The 24378-nt window shown below is 62.8% G+C and overlaps 1 protein-coding gene across 1 annotated transcript; it reads left to right on the top strand.

Moving 5' to 3' along the window:
• The first annotated feature begins 3773 nt into the window (after positions 1-3773).
• Positions 3774-23495, top strand: PMEL (premelanosome protein). Its single transcript, XM_033083352.1, has 12 exons — positions 3774-3889; positions 8039-8158; positions 8239-8385; positions 10561-10686; positions 12696-12857; positions 14954-15319; positions 16976-17218; positions 17308-17682; positions 19313-19397; positions 19495-19697; positions 20484-20571; positions 23318-23495. Exons 1-12 carry the CDS (start codon positions 3826-3828, stop codon positions 23478-23480), a joined length of 2142 nt encoding a protein of 713 aa, XP_032939243.1. The 5' UTR covers positions 3774-3825; the 3' UTR covers positions 23481-23495.
• The last annotated feature ends 883 nt before the right edge of the window (positions 23496-24378 follow it).

Genomic DNA, 24378 nt, shown 5'->3' with positions numbered 1-24378 from the left:
TGGGGACAGGGACATGGGGGATAGGGACCGAGACAGGGACACGGGATTGGGACACTGGGGACAGGGACCGGGACAGGGACAGGGACACGGGATTGGGACAGGGGATTGGGACACTGGGGACAGGGACAGGGACAGGGACAGGGACCGGGATTGGGACACTGGGGACAGGGACAGGAACCTGGACAGGGACAGGGACAGGGACAGGGACAGGGACCGGGATTGGGACACTGGGGACAGGGACAGAGACAGGGACATGGGATTAGGACAGACACAGGGACATTGGGGACCGGGACCGGGGATCGGAATTGGGACGCTGGGACAGGGACAGGGACAGGGACAAGAGATTGGGACATTGGGGACAGGGACAGGGGATTGGGACACTGGGGACAGGAACAGGGACAACAACCGGGACAGGGACAGGGGATTGGGACACTGGGGACAAGGACAGGGACACGGGATTGGGACACTGGGGACAGGGACAGGGACCGAGGATCGGAACCGGGGCCGGGAATCGGAACTGGGACACTGGGGACAGGGACAGGGACAGGGATTGGTGTCGGGACCGGGACCGGGACCAGGAACCGAGACCGGCAATTAGGATCGGGATAAAGACAGGGACCCGAACCGGGGATGGAAATCAGGACAAGGACCGGGATCGGAACCGGGATCGGAGATTGGAACAGAGACTGGAAAGGATCAGGACCGAGATTGGGGTCGGGACCGAGACTGGGACCAAGAATTGGAACAGAGATCGGGATCAAGGATTAGGATGGGAGCAAGCACCGGGATCGGGATCAGGAGCCGGGATTAGGACGGGATCGGGGTCGGGGTTGGGACCGGGGATTGGGACAGGGACAAGGAGCGAGATCAGGACCGAGAATTGGAATCAGGACAAGAACAGAGACCGGGACTAAAGACTGGGAGCGAGACCGGCACCGGGGATTGGAACAGGGATCGGAACCGGGGATTGGGACAGGGACAAAGGACCGAGATCAGGACCGAGGATTGGAATCGGGACAAGAACCGGGACCGGGACCAAAGGCTGGGACCGAGACTGGCGCCGGGGATTGGAATAGGGACAGGGTTCGGGATCGGAACCGGGACCGAGGATTGAAATAGGGACAGGGACAGGGACCGGGACCGGGGATTGGAACAGGGACCGGGATCGGAACCAGGACTGGGGATTGAAATAGGGACAAGGACCGAGATCAGGACCGAGAATTGGAATCAGGACAAGAACAGAGACCGGGACCAAAGGCTGGGACCAAGACCGGTACCAGGGATAGGAACAGGGACTGGAAAGGATCAGGACCGGAATTGGGGTCGGGACCGAGACTGGGACCAAGGATTGGAACGGGATCGGGGATTAGGACGGGAACAAGGACAGGGATCGGGATCAGGAGCCGGGATTAGGACAGGATCGGGGTCGGGACTGGGGACTGGGACGGGGACCGGGACCGAGATCAGGATTGGAATCAGGACAAGAACAGAGACCGGGACCAAAGGCTGGGACCGAGACAAGCACCGGAGATTGGAACAGGGATTGGAACCGGGGATTGGAACAGGGACAGGGACCGGGATCGGGATCGGAACCGGGGCCGGGGATTGGAACAGAGACTGGAAAGGATCAGGACCGGGATCGGGGTCGGGACCGGGACCGGGGATTGGGACAGGGACAAAGGACCGAGATCAGGATTGGAATCAGGACAAGAACCAGGACCAGGACCAAAGGCTGGCACCGAGACCGGCACCGGGGATTGGAATAGAGATCGGAACCGGGGATTGGAACAGGGACAGGGACCGGGATCGGAACCAGGACCGGGGATTGGGACAGGGATCAGGATCAGGACCGGGATTGGGGTCGGGACCGAGACTGGGACCAAGGACTGGAACAGGGACAGAGATCGGGTTCGGGGATTAGGATGGGAGCAAGGACCGGGATCTGGATCAAGAGCCGGGATTAGGCCGGGATCAGGGTCGGTACCGGGAATTGGAACAGGGACCAGGATCGGAACCGGGACTGGGGACTGGGACAGGGACCGGGACCGAGATCAGGATTGGAATCAGGACAGGAACAGAGACCGGGACCAAAGGCTGGGACCGAGACAAGCACCGGAGATTGGAACAGGGATCGGAACCGGGGATTGGAACAGGGACAGGGATCGGAACCGGGACCGGGGACTGGAACGGGAACCGGGACCGGGATTGGAACAGAGATCGGAACCGGAGATTGGAACAGGGACAGGGACCGGGACCGGGGATTAGGATGGGAACAAGCACCGGGATCGGGAGCCGGGATTAGGACGGGATCGGGGTCGGTACCGGGACTCCTCCCGCTCCGCCCGGGATGCTGGACCGGACACCGGCCCCGGACACCGGACACCGGGAGCGCAGCGCGGCTGCGGCCGGACCGCAGGCGGACACACGGGGGGGGCACACGGGGGTCACGGGGAGCAGCCCCGGGGGACACACGGGGGTCACGGGGCTCGCCGGGGGTCACGGGGCTCTCGGCACACGTGGCCTCACGGACACGGCCCCGCACGACCCGGACGTGACCGGGCGGGCACGAAAATGCCCAGAGAAGGAAAAAAAATTGGGGAACCCTCGTGTTACCCACCAAGATTGGGGTCCTCCTGTGTCACCTACCAGTATCGGGGTCTCCCCGTGTCATTGGGGTCCCCCTGTGTCACCCACCAGGATTGGGGTCCCCCCGTGTCATTGGGGTCCCCTCACTGTGTCACCCACCGGGATTGGGGACGCCCCCGTGTCATTGGGGTCCCCCCCTCTGTGTCACTCACTGGGTCTGGGGTCCTCCTCCGTGTGCAGAATTGGGGACCCCCGTTTTGTCCATGATCGGGGTCCCCCCTGTGTCACCCACCGGGATTGGGGTCCCCCTGTGACATCAGGGTCCCCCCCTGCATCATTGGGGGTCCCCCCATGTTATTGGGGTCCCCCCGTGTCACCCACTGGGATCGGAGTCCCCCCAGTCATCGAGGTCCCCCCGTGTCACTGGGGTCCCCTCACTGTGTCACCCACCGAGATCGGGGTCCCCCCGTGTTATTGGGGTCCCCCTGCTCTGTCACCCACAGGGATCGGGGTCCCCCTTGTGCCATCGGGGTCCCCCTGTGTGACAAGTTCGGGGTCCCCTCATGTCACTCGCAGGGATCGGGGTCCCCCTGTGACATCAGGGTCCCCCCCTGCGTCATTGGGGGTCCCTCCGTGTTTTTGGGGTCCCCCCGTGTCACTCACTGGGATCGGGGTCCCCCTGTGACATCAGGGTCCGCCCTGAATCGTTGGGGGTCCCCCCTGTGTTATTTGGAGTCCCCCTGTGTTATCGGGGGTCCCCCTCCGTGTTATTGGGGTCCCCCCCGTGTTATTGGGGTCCCCCCGTGTCACCCCCCAGGACCGGGGTCCCCCCATGAGTGTCCCCCGCTGTCACTGGGGTCTCAAACCAGGGTCCCCCCCCCCCGTTCCCAGGATTGAGAATTGAGCCCCCCCCCCATTTCGCAACCCCAGTGTCCCCCCCTTGGTGTCACCCCTGCTCTGAGGGTCCCCAAACCCCCATCCCACACGCCAGGACCCCCCAAAATCCCCAAACCCCCATCCCTGCCCCCCCCCACCCCCCTCCCCAAGGCAGGGCCGGACCGTGTGACCGGGGGTGGCCCCACGTGGGACGGGGAGGGGGGTACGACCCAAACCCCCCCCCCTTTTTTTTTTTTTGGGGTGGGGTCATGCAAATGAGCGCCCCTTTTTGTGTCGCTGTCCCCCTGCCCTGCTCCTCTACCCCGGCGGTGCCCGAGCGAGGGGGGAGACGGCGCAGGGACCATGAGGGGCTTCGGGGCCATCGCGATTTTGGGGACATTCCTGCTCCTGGCTGAGGCTCAGCGAAGTGAGTGGGGATTTTTTTGGGGTCGTTCTTTGGGGGTTATGGGGTGCGGAACCAAATCTTGGTTGGGGTTTGTGGTTAAATAATCGCTTTTAGGGGTGGTTTTGGGGTTCCTGGGGATGGTTTTGGGGTCCCTGCGGGTGGTTTTGGGGTTCCTGGTTTTGGTTTTGGGGTGTGGGGGGCTCCGGGTGGGGGGTGGGATGTGGGGGTCACCATCCCGCTGGAAATGGGGGGTGCGGGACCCCGCTTTTCTCGCCAAGAAGGGGACACCGGTTTTTTTTTGGATATGGGGGAAGTGGCAGCTCCGTGAGAAGGGGGAATTGGGGGGGAGTGAGGGGACAGGGGGGACCCCTGAAAATGAGGGGACAAGGGGCTTGAGGGACCCCTGAAAATGAGGGGACAGGGGGGTTTGGGAGACCCCCGAAAATGGGGGGACAGGGGGAATTTTGGGGAGTGTGAGGGGACAGACGGGACCTGGCAGTGCCCCGAGAGTGACACAGGGACACGGGGGGAACCCTTTGGACCCCGACAATGAGGGGGGGGACATCACAGAGCCCTGAAAGTGGGGGGACAATTCTGCAGCCCCTCGCGAGTGGGGGAAATTTTGAACCCCCCAACCCTGGGGTGATTTTTCAGTCCCCCAACACCGGGGTGACTTTTCAACCCCCCAAATCTGGGGTGATCTTGCAGCCCCAAACCCTCGGGTGATTTTGCATCCCCCCAACCTTGGGGGAACTTTTGAACCCCCCAACCCTGGGGTGATTTTTCAGTCCCCCAACACCGGGGTGACTTTTGAACCCCCCAACCCCGGGGGAACTTTTCAACCCCCCTAAAACTGGGATGATTTTGCAGCCCCCAACCCTGGGGTTATTTTTAACCCCCTGAACCCTGAGAGAACTTTTCACCCCCCCCCCAACCCTGGGGCGATTTTGCAGCCCCCAACCCTGATGGAACTTTTCAGTCCCCCAACCCTGGGTTGATTTTTCAGTCCCCCAACCCTGGGTTGATTTTTCAGCCCCCCAACACCGGGGTGACTTTTGAACCCCCCAACCCTGGGGGAACTTTTCAACTCCCCCCAAACTGGGATGATTTTGCAGCCCCCAACCCTGGGGTGACTTTTCAGTCCCCCAACCCCGGGGTTACTTTTCACCCCCCACAACCCTGGGGTGATTTTGCACCCCCCAACCCTGGGGTGACTTTTCAGCCCCCCAACCCTGGGGAACTTTTCAGCCCCCCCAACCCTGGGGTGATTTTTCAGTCCCCTAACCCTGGGTTGATTTTTCAGCCCCTCAACACCGGGGTGACTTTTGAACCCCCCAACCCTGGGGGAACTTTTCAACCTCCCCAAAACTGGGATGATTTTGCAGCCCCCAACCCTGGGGTGACTTTTGAGCCCCCCAAATCTGGGGTGACTTTTGAACCCCCAAACTGGGGTGACTTTGCACCCCCAACCCCGGGGTGATTTTGCAGCCCCCTCGAGTGGGGGCACACGGGGGGTGCCCTCCCCGTCCCGTTCCATCCCGTGCCGTGCCGTGCCGTGCGGGGCCGGCTCAGCTGAGCGTCACATGAAAGGGCTTTAGGGCTCCATGTGATGGCTTTGCCCCGCGCGTGGCTTGGCCCGAGCTTCGTCACGCGGCCCAGGGTCCCCCCAGGGTCCCCCCAGGGTCCCCCCAAGGTCCCCCCAGGGTCGGGGAGACCCCACTGGGCACCCCCAGGGTGGGGGGGATGGCGGAGGGGGGGATATGGGGGGACAGTTTGGTGCTGTGTGAGGAGGGGACATTGGGGACGTCGCAGACCCCGAGATTTGGGGACAGGGGGGAGCTGGAGATGTCCTGGGAGTGGGGGACACTGGGGACGTGGGGGATGTGACAAACTCCTGGGAGTGGGGGACACAGGGGACCTCAAAGACCCCCGAGAGTTGGGGACGATGGGGACCTGGAAATACCCTGAGAGTGGGGGGACATGGGGGACGTGGGGATGTGACAGACCCCTGAAAATGAGGGACAAATGAGGGACATTGGGGACCTCACAGACCTCAAGAGTTGGGGACGGGGGGAGCTGGAGATGTCCTGGGTGTGGGGGACACGGGGGACATGGGGGATGTGACAAACTCCCGGCAGTGGGGGACATTGGGGACCTCACAGATCCCCAGAGTTGAGGACAATGGGGGAGCTGATGATGTCCTGGAGTGGGGGACAAGGGGGATTTGTCATAGCCCTGAGAGGTGGGGACAGTGAGGATGTGGGGGGCACGAGGGAGGTGGCATTACTCTGAGAGTGGGGGGGGACATGGGGGTTGTGACAGTGCCCTCAGACTGGGGGACATGGGGGACATGGAAATTATCTGAGAGTGGGGGACACGAGGGACATGGGGGATGTGACAAATACCTGAGAGTGGGGTGACATGGGGGATGTGACAATGTCCTAAGAGTGGGGGACACGAGGGACCTGGCAGTGCCCTGGGTGGGAGGGACATGGGGAACCTGGGGGACATGACAGACTCTTGAGAATGGGGTGACATGGGGGACACGGGGGACGTGACAATGCCCTAAGAGTAGGGGACATGGGGGACGAGACAGACCCCTCAGAGTGGGGGACATGGAAATTATCAGAGAATGGGGGACATGGGGGACACGAGGGACCTGGCAGTGCCCTGGGTGGGAGGGACATGGGGGACACGGGGGACGTGACAATGTCCTAAGAGTGGGGGACATGGGGGACGTGACAGACCCCTCAGAGTGGGTGGCATGGGTGACATGGGGAATGTGACAATGCCCTAAAAATGGGGGACATGGAAATTATCAGAGAGTGGGGGACACGGGGGACACGAGGGACCTGGCAGTGCCCTGGGTCGGGGGGACATGGGGGACATGGGGGACATGACAGACCCCTCAGAGTGGGGTGACATGAGTGACATGCAGGATGTGACAATGCCCTAAAAATGGGGGACATGGAGGATGTGACAATGCCCTAAGGATGGGGGACATGGGGGACATAACAGACCACTGAGAGCGGGGTGACATGGGTGACACAGGGGTGTGACAAGCCCTAAATATGGGTGACCTGGGGGACATGACAGACCCCTCAGAGTGGGGGACATGGGGGACACGGGAGATGTGACAGTGCCCTGAAAATGGGGGACATGACAGACCCCTGAGAGTCAGGTGACATGGGGGACATGGAGGATGTGACAATGCCCTAAGGGTGAGGGACATGGGGGATGTGACAGACCCCTCAGAGTGGATGACACGGGGGACATGGGGGATGTGACAATGCCCTAAGAGTGGGGTGACATTGTGGACATGGGGGACACGAGGGATGTGACAGATGCCTGAGAGTGGGGGACAAGGGGGACACGAGGGACCTGGCAGTGCCCTGGGTCGGGGGGACATGGGGGACATGGGGGACATGACAGACCTCTCAGAGTGGGTGACATGGGTGACATGGGGGATGTGACAATGCCCTAAAAATGGGGGACATGGGGGATGTGACAATGCCCTGAAAATGGGGGACATGGGGGATGTGACAATGCCCTAAGAGTGAGGGGACGCGGGGGATGTGGCAGTGCCTGAAGAGTGGGGGACATTGAAATTATCTGAGAGTGGGGGACACGAGGGACATGGGGGATGTGACAGACTCTTGAGAGTGAAGGGGACATGGGGGATGTGACAAATGCCCTCAGAGTGGGGGACACGGGGGACATGGGGGCACCTGACAGACCCCTGAGAGTGAGGTGACATGGGGGACACGGGGGATGTGACAATGCCCTAGGGGTGGGGGACATGGGGGATGTGACAGACATGTGACAGACCCCTGAGAGTGGGGTGACATGAGTGACATGGGGAATGTGACAATGCCCTAAGAGTGGGGTCATGGGGGACATGGGGGGCATGAGGGACACAGGGGATGTGACAGACCCCTCAGAGTGGGTGACACGGGGAATGTGACAATGCCCTAAGAGTGGAGGACACGGGTGACACGGGTGACATGAGGGATGTGACAACGCCCTAAAAGCGAGACCCCTGTGAAACATCAACAACATCCATCCCACTGAGACCGACGACATCGGAGCACACATCAAACCCCTAAAAACCGACAACACGATGGACACCGGTGACATTCACCCCTCCGATGTCCCTGTCCCTGTCCCAAGGAGCCACCAGCCGCAGCCGTGGCCGGAGCCCGGCGTGGAGGGGACGGCCGGGACCGATCCACACCTGGAACTCGGAGCTTTACCTGCCCTGGAGCGAGGGGAGCCGCGACTGCTGGCGAGGTTGGTGCCACCCGTGTCACCCGTGTCACCCGTGTCACCGACCGGGTGTGGCTGAGGGTCGTGATGTCCCCCCCGAGCAGGTGGCGATGTCACTTTTGATATCAGCAATGACGCCCCGACCATGGCTGGGGCCGATGCCACGTTCAGCATCGCGCTGCGGTTCCCGAGCTCGCAGAGAGCGCTGCCCGACGGCCGCGTGGTGTGGGGGCAGAACTGCACCGTTAATGGTGAGGGGGGGAAAACACCCCGAAAACAGCCGGAAATAATCCCAAAATTAACCTGGGATCAGCTCAAAAACAACCTGAAATCAGCCTGAAATCACCCTGAAACCGCCCCAAAAACAACCCGAAATAACCCCAAAATTAACCTGGGATCAGCTCAAAAACAACCCGAAATAACCCCCAAAAACAACCCGAAATCGACCTGAAATCACCCCAAAAACAACCCGAAATCAGCCAGAAATCACCCCGAAAACAACCTGAAATAACCCCAAAATCAACCGGGAATAACTCCAAAATCACCCCAAAAACAACCCCGAAAACAACCTGAAATAAACCCCCAAAACAACCCGAAATCAACCCGAAACCAAGCCAAAATAACCCCAAAATCAACCTGGAATCACCCCAAAACCGCCCCCAAAACAACCCCAAAATCAACCTGAAACCACTCCGAAACCAACCCGAAATAACCCCAAAACCAACCTGGAATCACCCCAAAAACAACCTGAAATCAACCCAAAAACAACCCGAAACAACCCCCAAATCACCCCCAAAAACCACCCTGAAACCAACCCGAAATAACCCCAAAACAACCTGGAATCACCCCGAAACAGCCCCAAAAACAACCTGAAACCACCCCGAAACCAACCCCAAATCAACCCAAATCACCCCAAAAAAACCCCAAAATTAACCTGAAACCACCCCAAAAACAACCTGAAATCAACCCAAAACCAACCTGGAATCACCCCCAAATCAACCTGAAATAACCCCAAAACCGCCCCCAAAACAACCCCAAAATCAACCTGAAACCACTCCGAAACCAACCCGAAATAACCCCAAAGAGAACCTGAAATCAACCTGAAATAACCCCAAAATCAGCCTGAAATCACCCCGAAACCAACCCGAAATAACCCCAAAAACAACCTGGAATCAACCCAAAATAACCCCCCAAAACAACCCCAAAACCAACCTGAAATAACCCCGAAACCAACCCGAAATCACCCCCAAAACACCCTGAAACCAACCCGAAATAACCCCAAAATGCCCCCAAAAACCACCCCAAAAAACAACCTGAAACCACCCCGAAAACAACCCGAAATAACCCCAAAAACCACCTCCAAAACCACCCCAAAACCAACCCGAAATTCCCCAAAACCATCTCAAAAACACCCCAAAACCACCCCGGAACCACCCCAAAACCACCCCAAATCCCTCCAAACCACCCCCAAAACCCCAAAACCTCCAAAACCCAAAAAACCCCAAAACCGCCTCGAAAACACCCCCGACCCCCTAAACCCCCAAACCCCCAAAACCTCCCCAAACCCCCCCCAAAACCGCCCCCAAACCCCTAAAATCCCCCAAACCCACTCCAAAATCCCCCCAAAATTCCCCCAAATCCCGAAAATCCAGCCAGGGACCCCCCCCCGCGCCCCTCCCCCTCCCCACAGGGAGTGTCCCCGATGTCCCCAACCCCGTACGGAGTGTCCCCTTCACCCCAGTGTCCCCTCAGTGTCCCCGCGGTGTCCTCGCTGTCCTCCCGCTGTCCCCGCGATGTCTCCTCTGTCCCCTCACCCCGACTGTCCCCGCTGTCCCCTCGCCCTGGTTGTCCCCGCGGTGTCCCCGCTGTCCCCTCAGCCCGCTGTCCCCGCTGTCCCCTCCTGTCCCGGGTGTCCCCGCAGTGTCCCCGCGGTGTCCCCGCTGTCCCCTCACCCTGCCTATCCCCGCTGTCCCCAATGTTCCCGCTGTCCCCGCGGTGTCCCCTCTGTCCCCTCACCCCGGCTGTCCCCAGTGGCACCACAGTGTCCCCGCGGTGTCCCCGCCGTCCCCTCACTCTGGCTGTCCCCTCTGTCCCTCACCCCGGCTGTCCCCGCAGTGTCCCCGCGGTGTGGCTGCAGTGTCTCCTCTGTCCCCTCACCCCGCTTGTCCCCAATGTCCCCGCTGTCCCCTCACCCCGCTGTCCCCGCTATCCCCGCGGTGTCCCCGCTGTCCCCTCAGCCAGCTGTCCCCAATATCCCCGCTGTCCCCTCAGCTCGCTGTCCCCCCTCTGTCCCCACTGTCCCCGCTGTCCCTCACCCCGCTGTCCCCGCTGTCCCCTCTGTCCCCTCACCCCGCTGTCCCCTCTGTCCCCACGCTGTCCCTCACCCCGCTGTCCCCACACTGTCCCTCACCCCGCTGTCCCCTCAGGCACGCAGGTGACAGAAGGTGACCCGGTGTTCCCGGAGCAGCCGGACGCGGCCGGGACCTTTCCGGACGGGCAGCCCCTGCCCCGGGACCGGCGCGGCAAGTTCGTCTACGTGTGGTGGACATGGGGTGAGCGCGGCGGCCACTGTCCCCAAACCGGCCCGGGTGTCCCCATGATGGCACTGTCCCCAAACCGGCCCGGGTGTCCCCATGATGGCACTGTCCCCAAACCGGCCCGGGTGTCCCCATGATGGCACTGTCCCCAAACCGGCCCGGGCTGTCCCCATGATGGCACTGTCCCCAAACCGGCCCGGGTGTCCCCATGATGGCACTGTCCCCAAACCGGCCCGGGCTGTCCCCATGATGGCACTGTCCCCAAACCGGCCCGGGCTGTCCCCATGATGGCACTGTCCCCAAACCGACCCGGGCTGTCCCCACGAGAGCACTGACACCGCTGTGGTGGCACTGTCCCCAAAACCGGCCCGGGGTGTCCCCACGGGGGCACTGACACCGCTGTGGTGGCACTGTCCCCAAACCGGCCCGGGCTGTCCCCACGAGAGCACTGACACCGCTGTGGTGGCACTGACCATGGCGTGGTGGCACTGACCCCACTGTGGTGGCACTGACCATGGCACTGTCCCCAAAACCGGCCCGGGGTGTCCCCACGGGGGCACCGACACCGCTGTGGTGGCACTGACCATGGCGTGGTGGCACTGACCCTACTGTGGTGGCACTGACAATGGCACTGTTCCCATGGCGGCACTGACCCCGCTGTGGCGGCACTGACCCCGCTGTGGTGGCACTGTCCATGGCACTGTCCCCATGGTGGCACTGACCCTGCTGTGGTCACACTGTCCCTGCTGTGGTGACACTGACCCTGCTGTGGTGGCACTGACCATGGCACTGACCCCGCTGTGGTGGCACTGACCATGGCACTGTCCCTATGGTGGCACTGACCCCACTGTGGTGGCACTGTCCCCGCTGTGGTGACACTGACCATGGCACTGTTCCCATGGTGGCACTGTCCCTGATGTGGTGGCACTGACCCTGCTGTGGTGGCACTGACAATGGCACTGACCCCGTTGTGGTGGCACTGTCCCTGCCGTGGTGGCACTGACCATGGCACTGTTCCCATGGTGGCACTGTCCCTGCTGTGGTGGCACTGACCATGGCACTGACACCGCTGTGGTGGCACTGTCCCTGCCATGGTGGCACTGACCATGGCACTGACCCCATGGGGGCACTGTCCCTGCCGTGGTGGCACTGACCATGGCACTGACCCCATGGTGACGCTGACCATGCTGTGGTGGCGCTGTCCCCACCGTAGTGGCACTGTACCAGCTGTGGTGGCACTGTCCCTGCCATGGTGGCACTGTCCCCATGTTGGCCCTGTCCCCGCTGTGGTGGCCCTGTCTCCATGGTGGTGGCACTGTCCCCGTTGTCCCCAGGGCGCTACTGGCAGGTGGTGGATGGGGGTCCATGGTGGCCCTGTCCCCACGGTGGCACTGTCCCTGCTGTCCCCAGGGCGCTACTGGCAGGTGGTGGACGGGAGCTCATGGTGGCAGTGACCATGACCCTGTCCCCGTGGTGGCACTGTCCCCGCTGTCCCCAGGGCGCTACTGGCAGGTGGTGGATGGGAGCCCATGGTGGCCCTGTCCCCACTGTGGTGGCACTGTCCCCGCTGTCCCCAGGGCGCTACTGGCAGGTGGTGGATGGGAGCTCATGGTGGCAGTGACCATGACCCTGTCCCCACGGTGGCACTGTCCCCGCTGTCCCCAGGGCGCTACTGGCAGGTGGTGGATGGGGGTCCATGGTGGCCCTGTCCCCATGGTGGCACTGTCCCCACGGTGGCACTGTCCCCGTGGTGGTGGCACTGTCCCGCTGTCCCCAGGGCGCTACTGGCAGGTGGTGGATGGGAGCCCATGGTGGCCCTGTCCCCGTGGTGGTGGCACTGTCCCCGCTGTCCCCAGGGCAATACTGGCAGGTGGTGGATGGGGGTCCATGGTGGCACTGTCCCCATGGTGGCACTGTCCCCGCTGTCCCCAGGGCGCTACTGGCAGGTGGTGGACGGGAGCCCATGGTGGCACTGTCCCCATGGTGGCACTGTCCCCACTGTGGCACTGTCCCGCTGTCCCCAGGGCGCTACTGGCAGGTGGTGGACGGCGCGGCGTCGCGGCTGACCGTGGGCACGGCGGGGGTGGCGCTGGGCTCCTACACCATGGAGGTGGCCGTGTACCACTACCGGGGCCGCCAGAAATTCATCCCCATCGGCCACGCCAGCACCCAGTTCAGCATCACCGGTGCGACACGGGGACACGGGGACACGGGGGGGGACATGGGGACATGGGGGGACACGGGGGGACACGGTTGTGGGACACAGGGGGACACGGGGGACATGGGGACACGGGGGGGACATGGGGGACACAGGGGACACGGGGGAAATGGGGCAGGGGGATTTTGGGGTGGGAGATGGGGTGGGGGACACGGGGGACAGGACACAGGGACACGGGGGGACATGGGGGACATGGGGGACATGGGGGGATGGGGTGGGGGACACGGGATGTGGGACATGGGGGACACGGGGGACATGGGGGACACGGGGGGACACGGGGGGAATGAGGCAGGGGGGTTTTGGGGTGGGAAATGGGGTGGGGGACACGGGGGGACACGACACGGGGGACAGGACATGGGGAACAGGACACGGGGACAAGGGGGGACACAGGGATGGGGGGCACAGGGTACACGGGGAGACACGGGGGACACAGGGGGACATGGGGGGACACAGGGACACGGGGTGGGGGACACGGGGTGGGGGACACGGGGGAAATGGAGCAGGGGCGTTTTGGGGTGGGAAAGGGGTGGGGGACACGGGGGGACACAGAGGACAGGACGGGGGGACACGGGGTGGGGGACACGGGGGGACCCGGGGGACATGGGGTTGGGGACACGGGGTGGGGGACATGGGGGGACATGGGGGACATGGGGCAGAGGGGTTTTGGGGTGGGAAATGGGGTGGGGGGGCACAGGGTGGGGGTTGTAGGTGCAGGTGACACTGTGTGTTGGCACCGAAGGTGACACTGGGGTTTTGGGGTTGCAGGTGACACTGGGTGCAGGTGGCACTGGGTTTTAGGGTTGTGACAGTGGACTTTGGGGGCACTAGATGACACTGAGTGCAGGTGACACTGAGTGCAGGTGACATTGTGTGCAGGCGACACTGAGTGCAAGTGGCACTGTGTGCAGGTGACACAGGATGTAGGTGACACTCTGTAGGTGACACTGTGTAGGTCACACAGGATGCAGGTGACACTGGGTTTCGAGGCTGTGACAGTGGGTACGGGTGACACTGTGCAGGTGACACTGGGTGCAGGTAACACCGTGTGCTGGGACTGCAGGTGACACCGGGTTTCGGGGCTGTGACTGAGGGCAGGTGACACTGCCTGTAGGTGACACTCTGTGTAGGTAATACCGGGTGTGGGTAACACCGGGTGCAGGTGACACTGCCTGTAGGTGACACCGTAGGTGACACTGTGTACAGATGTCACTGCCTGTAGGTGACACTCTGCAGGTGACACTGGGTGCGGGTGGCACTGCCTGTAGGTGACACCGTAGGTGACACCGGGTTTCGGGGCTGTGACACTGAGTCCAGGTGACACCAGGTGCAGTTGACACTGTCTGTAGGCGACACCAGGTGCAGGTGACACCGGGTATGGGTGACACTCTGTAGGTGACACTGGCTGTGGGTGACACTGTGCAGCTGACACTGCCTGTAGATGACACTGCCTGTAGGTGACACTCTGTAGGTGACACCGGGTGCAGATGACACTGCCTGTAGGTGACACTCTATAGGCGACACTATGAGCAAGTGACACTGCCTGTAGGCGACACCAGGCGCAGGTGACACTGAGTACGGGTGACACTGTGTACAGATGTCACTACCTGTAGGTGACACTGTAGGTGACACTGTGTACAGATGACACTGCCTGTAGATGACACTGTAGGTGACACTGTGTGCAGGTGACACTGGGTACGGGTGACACTGTGTGCAGGTGACACTGCCTGTAGGTGACACTGTAGGTGACACTGTGTACAGATGTCACTGCCTGTAGATGACACTGCCTGTAGGTGACACTGTGTACAGATGACACTGCCTGTAGGTGACACTGTGTAGGTGACACTGTGTACAGATGTCACTGCCTGTAGGTGACACTGTGTAGGTGACACTGTGTACAGATGTCACTGCCTGTAGGTGACACTGTAGGTGACACTGTGTACAGATGTCACAGCCTATAGGTGACACCGTAGGCGACACCGAGCACAGGTCACCCCCCCTGCCACCCCTCCAGCTGCCCCCCACCCCTCCGCCCATCCCAACCGCTGTCCCCTCGCTGTCCCCCAGACCAGGTCCCGCTGGCCGTGGACGTGTCGCAGCTGCAGGACGCGGTGACAAGCGACGGCCGCTTCGTTCGGAACCGCCCGGTGTCGTTCGCGGTGCGGCTGCACGACCCGAGCCGCTTCCTGCGCGACGCCGACGTGTCCTACTCGTGGGACTTCGGCGACCAGAGCGGGACGTTGATCTCGCGCAGCGCCACTGTCACCCACACCTACCTGGACACCGGAACGTTCTCGGCCCGCCTGGTGCTCCAGGCCGCGATCCCGCTCAGTCCCTGCGGCCCCACGGCCGCGCCCTCGGCCGGACCCACGGGCAGCGAGCCCGCGGCCACCACCCCCGCCGGGGAACCGAGCACCGCGGCGGGCAGCACCGGTAAGGGAGGGTGATGGGGTGGGGTGGGTGTGTCGCTGGTGTCGCCAGGGTTACGGAGTCACCTTGTCATGTAGGGGGTGTTCTCGGTGTCCTTCATGCCGTAGGGTGTGTCACCAGTGTCCCCAGCTCACCAGAGTCACCCTGTCATGTAGGGGGTGTTCTCGGTGTCCTTCATGCCGTAGGGTGTGTCACCAGTGTCCCCCACTTCACAGAGCTTGTCCCCAGTGTCCCCAGCCCACCAGAGTCACCCTGTCATGTAGAGGGTGTTCCCGGTGTCTTTCACCCTATAGAGTGTGTCCCCAGTGTCCCCAGGTCTCCGGAGTCACCCCGTCCCGTAGAGCGTGTCCCCAGTGTCCCCCACCCCATAGAGTGTGTCCCCTGTGTCCTCCATCCCACAGAGTGTGTCCCCAATGTCCCCCAGCCCATAGGGTGTGTCCCCAGTGTCCCTAACTCTCCAGAGTCACCCTGTCCTGTAGTGTGTGTCTCCAGTGTCCCCAGGTCCACAGAGTTTGTCCCCAGTGTCCCCAGCTCACCAGAGTCACCCTATCCTGTAGAGTGTGTCCCCAATGTCCCCCATCCCGTAGGGTGTGTCCCCAGTGTCCCCAGCTCACCAGAGTCACCCCATCCTGTAGAGTGTGTCTCCAGTGTCTCCCACTCCACAGAGAGTGTCCCCAGTGTCCCCCCAACTCCCCAGAGCCGCCCCATAGAGTGTGTCCCCAGTGTCCCCAGCTCCCCAGAGTCACCCTGCTCCACAGAATGTGTCCCCAGTGTCTCCCAGCCCATAGAGTGTGTCCCCAGTGTCCCCAGGTCTCCGGAGTCACCCCGCCCCGTACAGTGTGTCCCCAGTGTCCTCCATCCCGTAGGGTGTGTCCCCAGTGTCCCTCACTCCATAGAGTGTGTCCCCAGTGTCCCCCCAACTCCCCGGAGTCACCCCGTCCTGTAGGGTGTGTCCCCGGTGTTCCCCGCCCTGTAGAGTGTGTCCCCAGTGTCCCCCCCCACTCCCCAGAGTCACCCCATCCCGTAGAGTGTGTCCCCAGTGTCCCCCAGCCCATAGGGTATGTCCCCAGTGTCCCCCCAACTCCCCAGAGTCACCCTGTTCTGTAGAGTGTGTCCCCAGTGTCTCTCATCTCATAGAGTGTGTCCCCAGTGTCCTCCATCCCGTAGAATGTGTCCCCAGTGTCCCTCACTCCACAGAGATTGTCCCCAGTGTCCCCAACTCCCCGGAGTCACCTTATCCTGTAGAATGTGTCCCCAGTGTCCCCCCAAGTCCCCAGATCCGCCCCACAGAGTGTGTCCCCAGTGTCCTCCATCCCATAGCGTGTGTCCCCGGTGTCCCCAACTCCATAGAGAGTGTCCCCAGTGTCCCCAGTTCCCCGGTGTCCCCAACTCCATAGAGAGTGTCCCCAGTGTCCCCAGCTCCCCGGAGTCACCCCACCCTATAGTGTGTGTCCCCAGTGTCCCCCACCCCATAGTTTGTGTCTCCAGTGTCCCCCCACTCCAGACTGAATGTCCCCAGTGCCGCCCCCCACCCCACAGAGCCCCCAGACCCCCCAACCCACGGTATGTCCCCTCAGTGTCACCCAAGGGGACACCGAGCACCCCCAGCCCGGACTCTGGGGGGTCCCGGGGGTGACCCCAACCCCGCTGTCCCCGCAGCCCCCCCAGCGTCCGGGGAACCCGCGGACCCCTCGGACCCCGCTGTCACCGAGCCCTCTGTCCCTGTTGTCACCGAGCCCTCTGTCCCCGCCGTCACCGCCGCCATCGACCCCTCTGTCCCCGCTGTCACCGAGCTCTCCGTCCCCTCCGCCACCGCTGCTGTCACCTCCTCCCTGTCCCCCGCTGTCGCCACCGCGGCTGGGGACACCTCTGTCACCCCCCTGGAGGGGACAGCGGCTGCAGGTGGGTGCTGGCCCTGCCCGGGGGAGGGGACACGTCGGGGGTGTCCCCAAGGGCTCGGTGTCGCCAGCGTTTCCCGCGTGTCCCTGCAGATGTGGCGACAGAAGAAGACGCGGGTGATGTCACAGCTGCAGCCACAGCTGGATCGGCCACAGCTGCAACCACAGCTGCAGCCACAGCTGGATTGGTCACAGCTGGATCAGCCACAGCTGGATCGGCCCTCGATGCCACCGCTGCAGCCACGCTCGCTGTCACTGTGGATGCCACCCTAGCGGCCACCTTGGGAGCCACCGCGGTGTCCCTGGCTGCTGCCACAGCTGGAGCCACAGCTGGAGCCACAGCTGGAGCCACAGCTGGAGGCACGGAACAGCCGCTGGCGCTGGTCAAGCGCCAGGCCCCGGCCGAGGACGCGCCCGGGTGTGTCCTGTATCGATACGGAACCTTCGCCACCCAGCTGGACATCGTCCGTGAGTCAGGGGGGGGTGGGGGGTACGGGGGGGTTTGGGGGGTACGGGGGGATTTGGGGGATCCGGGGGGATTTAGAGGTTCTGGGGGAATTTGGGAGATCCGGGGGATTTGAGGGATCCGGGGGGATTTGCGGGTTCTGCAGAATTTGGGAGATCCCGGGGAATTCGGGAGTTCTGGGGGAATTTGGGAGTTCTGGGGGAATTTGGGGGGTCTGGGGAATGTGCGGGGTCCTGGGGGATTTGAGGGGTCTGGGGGGATTTGGAGGTTCTGGGGCATTTGGGGGTTCTGAGGGAATTTGGGAGGTCTGGGAGAATTTCGGGGTTCTGGGGGGATTTGGGGAGTCCGGGGGAATTTGAGGTGTCCGGGGGAATTTGGGGGTCCGGGAGGATTTGGGGGGATCCGGGGGATTTGAGGGATCCGGGGGATTTGGGGGTTCTGGGGAATTTGGAGGTTCTGGGGGAATTTGGGGGATTCGGGGAGGATTGGGGGGATCCGGGGGATTTGGGGGGGTCTGGAGGGATTTGGGGAATCTGGGGGAATTTGGGGGTCCGGGGGAATTCGGGGGTTCTGAGGAAATTTGGGGAGTCCGGGAGGATTTGGATGGTCCGGGGGGATTTGGGGTGTCGGGGGGAATTTGGGGATTCTGGGGGAATTTGGGGGGTCCGGGGGGATTTGGGGGATCCAGGGGAATTTGGGGTGTCCGGGGGATTTGAGATTTTTGGGGGGATTCGGAGGGTCCGGAGGAATTTGGGGAATCCGGGGAGAATTTGGGAGTCCGGGGGGAATTTGGGGGGTCTGGAGGGTTTGGGGTGTCGGGGGGAATTTGGAGGGTCCGGGGGAATTTGGGGGTTCTGGGGAAATTGGAGGGTCCGGGAGGATTTTGGGGTTCTGGGGGGTTTTGGGGAGTCCGGGAGGATTTGGGGGGTACGGGGGGATTTGGGGAATCCGGGGGAATTGAAGGGTCTGGGGAAATTTGAAGGGTCCGGGGGATTTGGGGGTTCTGGGGAGGATTTGTGGGGTCCGGGGGGATTTGGGGGTTCTGGGAGGATTTGGGGGTTCTGGGGGAATTTGGGGGTTCTGGGGGATTTGAGAGATCCGGGAGGATTGGGGGGATCCGGGGAGATTTGGGGATTCCCTGAAGGATTTGGGAGTCCGGGGGGATTTGGGGTGTCGGGGGGAATTTGGGGATTCTGGGGGAATTTGAGGGATATGGGGGAATTTGAGGGATCCGGGGGGATTTGGGGGGTCCGGGGGAATTTGGGGATTCTGGGGGGAATTTGGGGGGTCCGGGGGAATTTGAGGGATCTGGGGGAATTTGGGGGTTCTGGGAGAATTTCGGGGTTCTGGGGGGATTTGGGGGGATCCGGGGGAATTTGAGGGGTCCGGGGGGATTTGGGGGACCTGGGAGGATTTGGGAAGTCCGGGAGAATTTGAGGGGGTCCGGGGGAATTTGGGGATTCTGGGGGAATTTGGGGGATCCGGGGGATTTGGGGGTTCTGGGAGAATTTGAGGGATCCGGGAGGATTTGGGGATTCCCGGGAGGATTTGTGGGATCCGGGAGAATTTGGGAACATCCCACAGAACCCGTGGATGTCCCCACCCCTCTGACCCCCCCTCCCCACCCCTCAGAGGGCATCGAGAGCGTGTCCATCGTGCAGGTGCTGCCCGAGGGCGGCGGCAGCAGCGTGGAGCTGACGGTGACCTGCGAGGGCGGGTGAGTGGCGACAGCGGCGACAACCGCGGCGACAACCACGGTGACACCTGGGGGACACCTCGGGCGTTGTCCCCGCCGCTCACAGCCGTTCCCGCAGGATGCCCGAGGAGGTTTGCACGGTGGTGGCCGACGCCGAATGTCGCACGGCCGAGGCGGAGTCGTGCTCGGCGGTGTCGCCGTCGCCGGGCTGCGAGCTCGTGCTGCGCCAGGACTTCAACAGGAGCGGCCTCTTCTGCCTCAACGTGTCCCTGGCCAACGGCAACGGGCTGGCCGTGGCCACCACCCGAGTGGCTGTGGGAGGTGGGACACGGGGACAGGGTCCTGAGGGTCCCCTGGGTGGGGCTGGGCTGTCCCTGTCCCCAGAGGAGGTGGCACAAGGTCCTGGGGTGTCCCCAAGGTCCCCTGTTGGAGATGTGACACGGGGACAGGGTCCTGAGGGTCCCCTGGGTGGGGTAAAGGTGGGACTGCTCCCCTAGAGGTGACAGGGACACGGGGACAGGGTCCTGGGGTCCCCTGGGTGCGGCTGGGCTGTCCCTGTCCTCAGAGGATGTGGCACAAAGTCCGGGGATGTCCCCAAGCTAGCCTGGGTGGGGCTGGGTTGTTCCTGTCTCCAGAGGAGGTGGCACAAGGTCCTGGGATGTCCCCAAGGTCGCCTGGGTGGGGCTGGGTTGTCCCTGTCCCCAGAGGAGGTGGCAGAAGGTCCGAGGAATGTCCCCAAGTCCCCTGTCGGAGGTGTGACACGGGGACAGGGTCCTGAGGGTCCCCTGGGTTTGCTGGGCTGTCCCTGTCCCCAGAGGAAGTGGCACAGGGGTGACAGGGTCTGGGGATGTCCCCGGGTGTCCCCTGGGTGTGCTGGGCTGTCCCTATCCCCCTGTCCCCAGAGGAGGTGGCACAAGGTCCTGGGCTGTCTCTGCCCCGTCAGAGGTGACAAGGACAGGGTGGCAGGTCCCGGGGCGATGTCCCCAAGGTGCCCCGGGTGGGTCTGGGCTGTCCCTGCCCCGTCAGAGGTGACAAGGACAGGGTGGCAGGTCCCGGGGCGATGTCCCCAGGGTGGCCCGGGTGGCACTGAGCTGTCGCTGTCCCCAGGGCCCGCTCCGGTCTCCGGTCGGACCACGCTGTTCGTGGGGCTCGTGCTGGTGGCGGCAGCTCTGGGCACGGCCGCGTACACCTACAGGTGAGGGGACAGCGGGGACACCACGGGGACACTGGGGACACACGGGAGGGGGTCAGGGGACACTGGGGACACCGCGGGGACACCGCAGGGACACCTCGGGGACACCGCGGGGACACGGCGGGGACACTGGGGACACCGCGGGGACACCGCAGGGACACCTCGGGGACATGCAGGAGAGGGTCAGGGGACACTGGGGGGACCCAGGAGAGGGTCGGGGGACACTGAGGACACTGTGGGGACACCTCGGGGACACGTGGGAGAGGGTCAGGGGACACTGGGGACACCGGGGGGACAAGGGAGGGGGTCAAGGGACACTGGGGACACCGCGGGGACACTGGGAACAGACGGGAGGGCGTCAGGGGACACTGGGGACACCGCGGAGACACGCAGGGACACGCGGGAGGGGATCAGGGGACACTGGGGACACCGGGGGGACACACAGGGACACACGGGAGGGGGTCAAGGGACACTGGGGACACACAGAGACACATGGGAAGGGTCAGAGGACACTGGGGACACTGTGGGGACACAACCCGTGGGGTGCGGGGACATTGGGGACACATTCCATGCGGGTGGGGGGTTCTGTGGGGGAGGGATCCCGGTTTGGGGACATCGGGGACATTCTCTATGGGGTGAGGTGACACTGTAGGGTTGGGGACACTCTATGGAGTTGGGGACACTCTCTATGGGGTGGAGGTGACACCATGGGGTGGAGGTGACACCGTGGGGTTGGGGACACTCTTTATGGGGTCGAGTGACACTGTGGGGCTGGGGACACTCCTTATGGGGTGGAGGTGACACCGTGAGGTTGGGGACACTCCCTATGGGGTGGAGGTGACACTGCGGGGTTGGGGACATTCTCTATGGGATGGGGGTGACACTAAGGGATGAAAGGTGACACTGTGGGGTTGGGGACATCCCACAAGGGTGGAGGTGACACCGTGGGGTTGGGGACACTCTCTATGGGGTGGGGGTGACACTGTGGGGTTGGGGACACTCTGTGGGGTTGGGGACACCCCACAAGGGTGGAGGTGACACTGTGGGGTTGGGGACACTCTTTATGGGGTGGGGGTGACACCCTGGCGTTGGGGACACTCTGTGGGGTGGGGGTGACACTGTGGGGTTGGGGACACTCTCTATGGGGTTGGGGACACTCTATGGGGTGGAAGTGACACCCTGGGGTTGGGGACACCCCTTATGGGGTGGAGGTGACACTGTGGGGTTGGAGACGCTCTCTATGGGGTGGAGGTGACACCATGGGATGGAAGGTGACACTGTGGGGTTGGGGACACCCCACAAGGGTGGAGGTGACACTGTGGGGTTGGGGACACTCTCTATGGGGTGAGGTGACACTGCGGGGTTGGGGACACTCTCTATGGGGTGGAGGTGACACTGTGGGGTTTGGGACACTCTCTATGGGGTTGGGGACACTCTGTGGGGTGGGGGTGACACTGTGGGTTTGGGGACACTCTCTATGGGGTGGGGGTGACGCTGTGGGATGGAAGGTGACACCGTGGGGTTGGGGACACTCGCTATGGAGTGGGGGTGACACTAAGGTGGGGGGGGTGACACTGTGGGGTTGGGGACATTCTCTATGGGATGGGGGTGACACTAAGGGATGAAAGGTGACACTGTGGGGTTGGGGACACCCCACAAGGGTGGAGGTGACACTGTGGGGTTGGGGACACTCCCTATGGGGTTGGGGACACTCTCTCTGGGGTGGAGGTGACACCGTGGGGTTGGGGACACTCTCTATGGGGTGTGGGTGACACTGTGAGATTGGGGACACCCACAAGGGTCGAGGTGACACCGTGGGGTTGGGGACACTCCCTATGGGGTTGGGGACACTCTCTCTGGGGTGGAGGTGACACTGTGGGGTTGGGGACACTCTCTCTGGGGTGGAGGTGACACCGTGGGGTTGGGGACACTCTCTATGGGGTGTGGGTGACACTGTGAGATTGGGGACACCCACAAGGGTCGAGGTGACACCGTGGGGTTGGGGACACTCCCTATGGGGTTGGGGACACTCTCTCTGGGGTGGAGGTGACACTGTGGGGTTGGGGACACTCTCTATGGGGTGGAGGTGACACTGTGGGGTTGGGGACACTCTACGGGGTGGAGGTGACACTGTAGGGTTGGGGACACTCCTTGTGGGGTTGGGGACATCCCACAAGGGTGGAGGTGACACCGTGAGGTTGGGGACATTCTCTATGGGGTGGAGGTGACACTGTGGGATGGAAGGTGACACCGTGGGGTTGGGGACACTCTATGGGGTGTGGGTGGCACTGCGGGGTTGGGGACACTCCACAAGGGTGGAGGTGACACTAAGGGATGGAAGGTGACACCGTGGGGTTGGGGACATCCCACAAGGGTGGAGGTGACACTGTGGGGTTGGGGACACTCTCTATGGGGTGAGGGTGACACTAAGGGATGGAGGTGACACTGTGGGGTTGGGGACACTCTCTATAGGGTCGGGTGACACCCTGGGGTTGGGGACACTCTCTATGGGGTGGGGGTGACACTGTGGGGTTGGTGACACCCACAAGGCTGGCGGTCACACCGTAGGGTTGGGGACACTCTCTATGGAGTTGGGGACACTCTCTGTGGGGTTGGGGACACTCTCTGTGGGGTCAGGTGACACTGTGGGGTTGGGGACACTCTCTGGGGTTGGGGACACTCTCTGGGGTTGGGGACACTCCCAAGGCTGGCAGTCACACCCTGTCCCCACCCCGTGTCCCCCCCCCAGACGAGTCAAGTACACAGCGCTGTCCCCAGCGCCCCCCGCGCCCCCCGCCCGCTCCCGGGGGTGGCTGTCCCCAAATGTCACCGTGCGGCGACTCCTCCAACGCGCCCTGGGCGGGACCCCGAGCGGCGAGAGCAGCCCCCTCCTCCGGGGCCACTCCGTTTAGGGACCCCCACCCCAAATCCAGCCCCCCAACCCCCCCCCCCCCCGAGCCCCCAGGACCCCCCCGGAGCAGGGGGGGGTTGGGGACACGCGTGGTGACATCGGTGGCACCGAGATTAAAAGCTCAGATGTGCCCTCGGCTCTGGGTCCGTGTGTGATTTGGGGGGGCCTGGGGGGGATTTGGGGGATTTTGAGGGGTCTAGAGGGGGAATTGGGGGAGTTTGGGGGGTCCTGGGGGGGATTTGGGGGAATCTAGGGGGGTCTGGGGGGGAGAATTGGGGAAGTTGGGGGGTCCTGAGTGGGATTTGGGGGGTCCTGGGTGGGTTTTGGGAGGTTCTGGGGGGTATTTGGGGGGTTTTGAGGGGTCTAGAGGGGAAATTGAGGGATTTTGGGGGGTCCTGGGTGGGTTTTGGGGGGTCCTGGGGGGGTTTGGGGGGATTTTGAGGGGTCTAGAGGGGAAATTAGGGGAATTTGGGGGGTCCTGGGGGGGTTTTGGGGGGATTTAGAAGGTTCTGGGGGGGGGGAATTGGGGGAGTTTGGGGGTCCTGGGTGGGTTTTGGGGGGATTTAGAGGGACCTGGGGGGGAAATTGGGGGGGTTTAGGGGGTCCTGGGGAGGATTTGGGGAGAATTTGAGAGGTCTAGAGGGGAAATTGGGGGATTTTGGGGGGTCTTGGGTGGGATTTGGGAGGTTCTGGCGGGTATTTGGGGGGTTTTGAGGGGTCTAGAGGGGAAATTGGGGGATTTTGGGGGGTCTTGGGTGGGTTTTGGGATGTTCTGGGGGGTGTTTGGGGGATTTTGCGGGGTCTAGAGGGGAAATTGGGGGAGTTTGGGGGGTCCTGGGTGGGTTTTGGGGGGATTTTGAGGGGTCTGGGGGAGAATTGGAGAAGTTGGGGGGGTCCTG

Source organism: Catharus ustulatus, chromosome 31 (assembly GCF_009819885.2).
Source record: "Catharus ustulatus isolate bCatUst1 chromosome 31, bCatUst1.pri.v2, whole genome shotgun sequence".
In the NCBI taxonomy this organism is placed as follows: Eukaryota; Metazoa; Chordata; class Aves; order Passeriformes; family Turdidae; genus Catharus; species Catharus ustulatus.
This window is presented reverse-complemented; position numbering and strand designations above follow the sequence as displayed.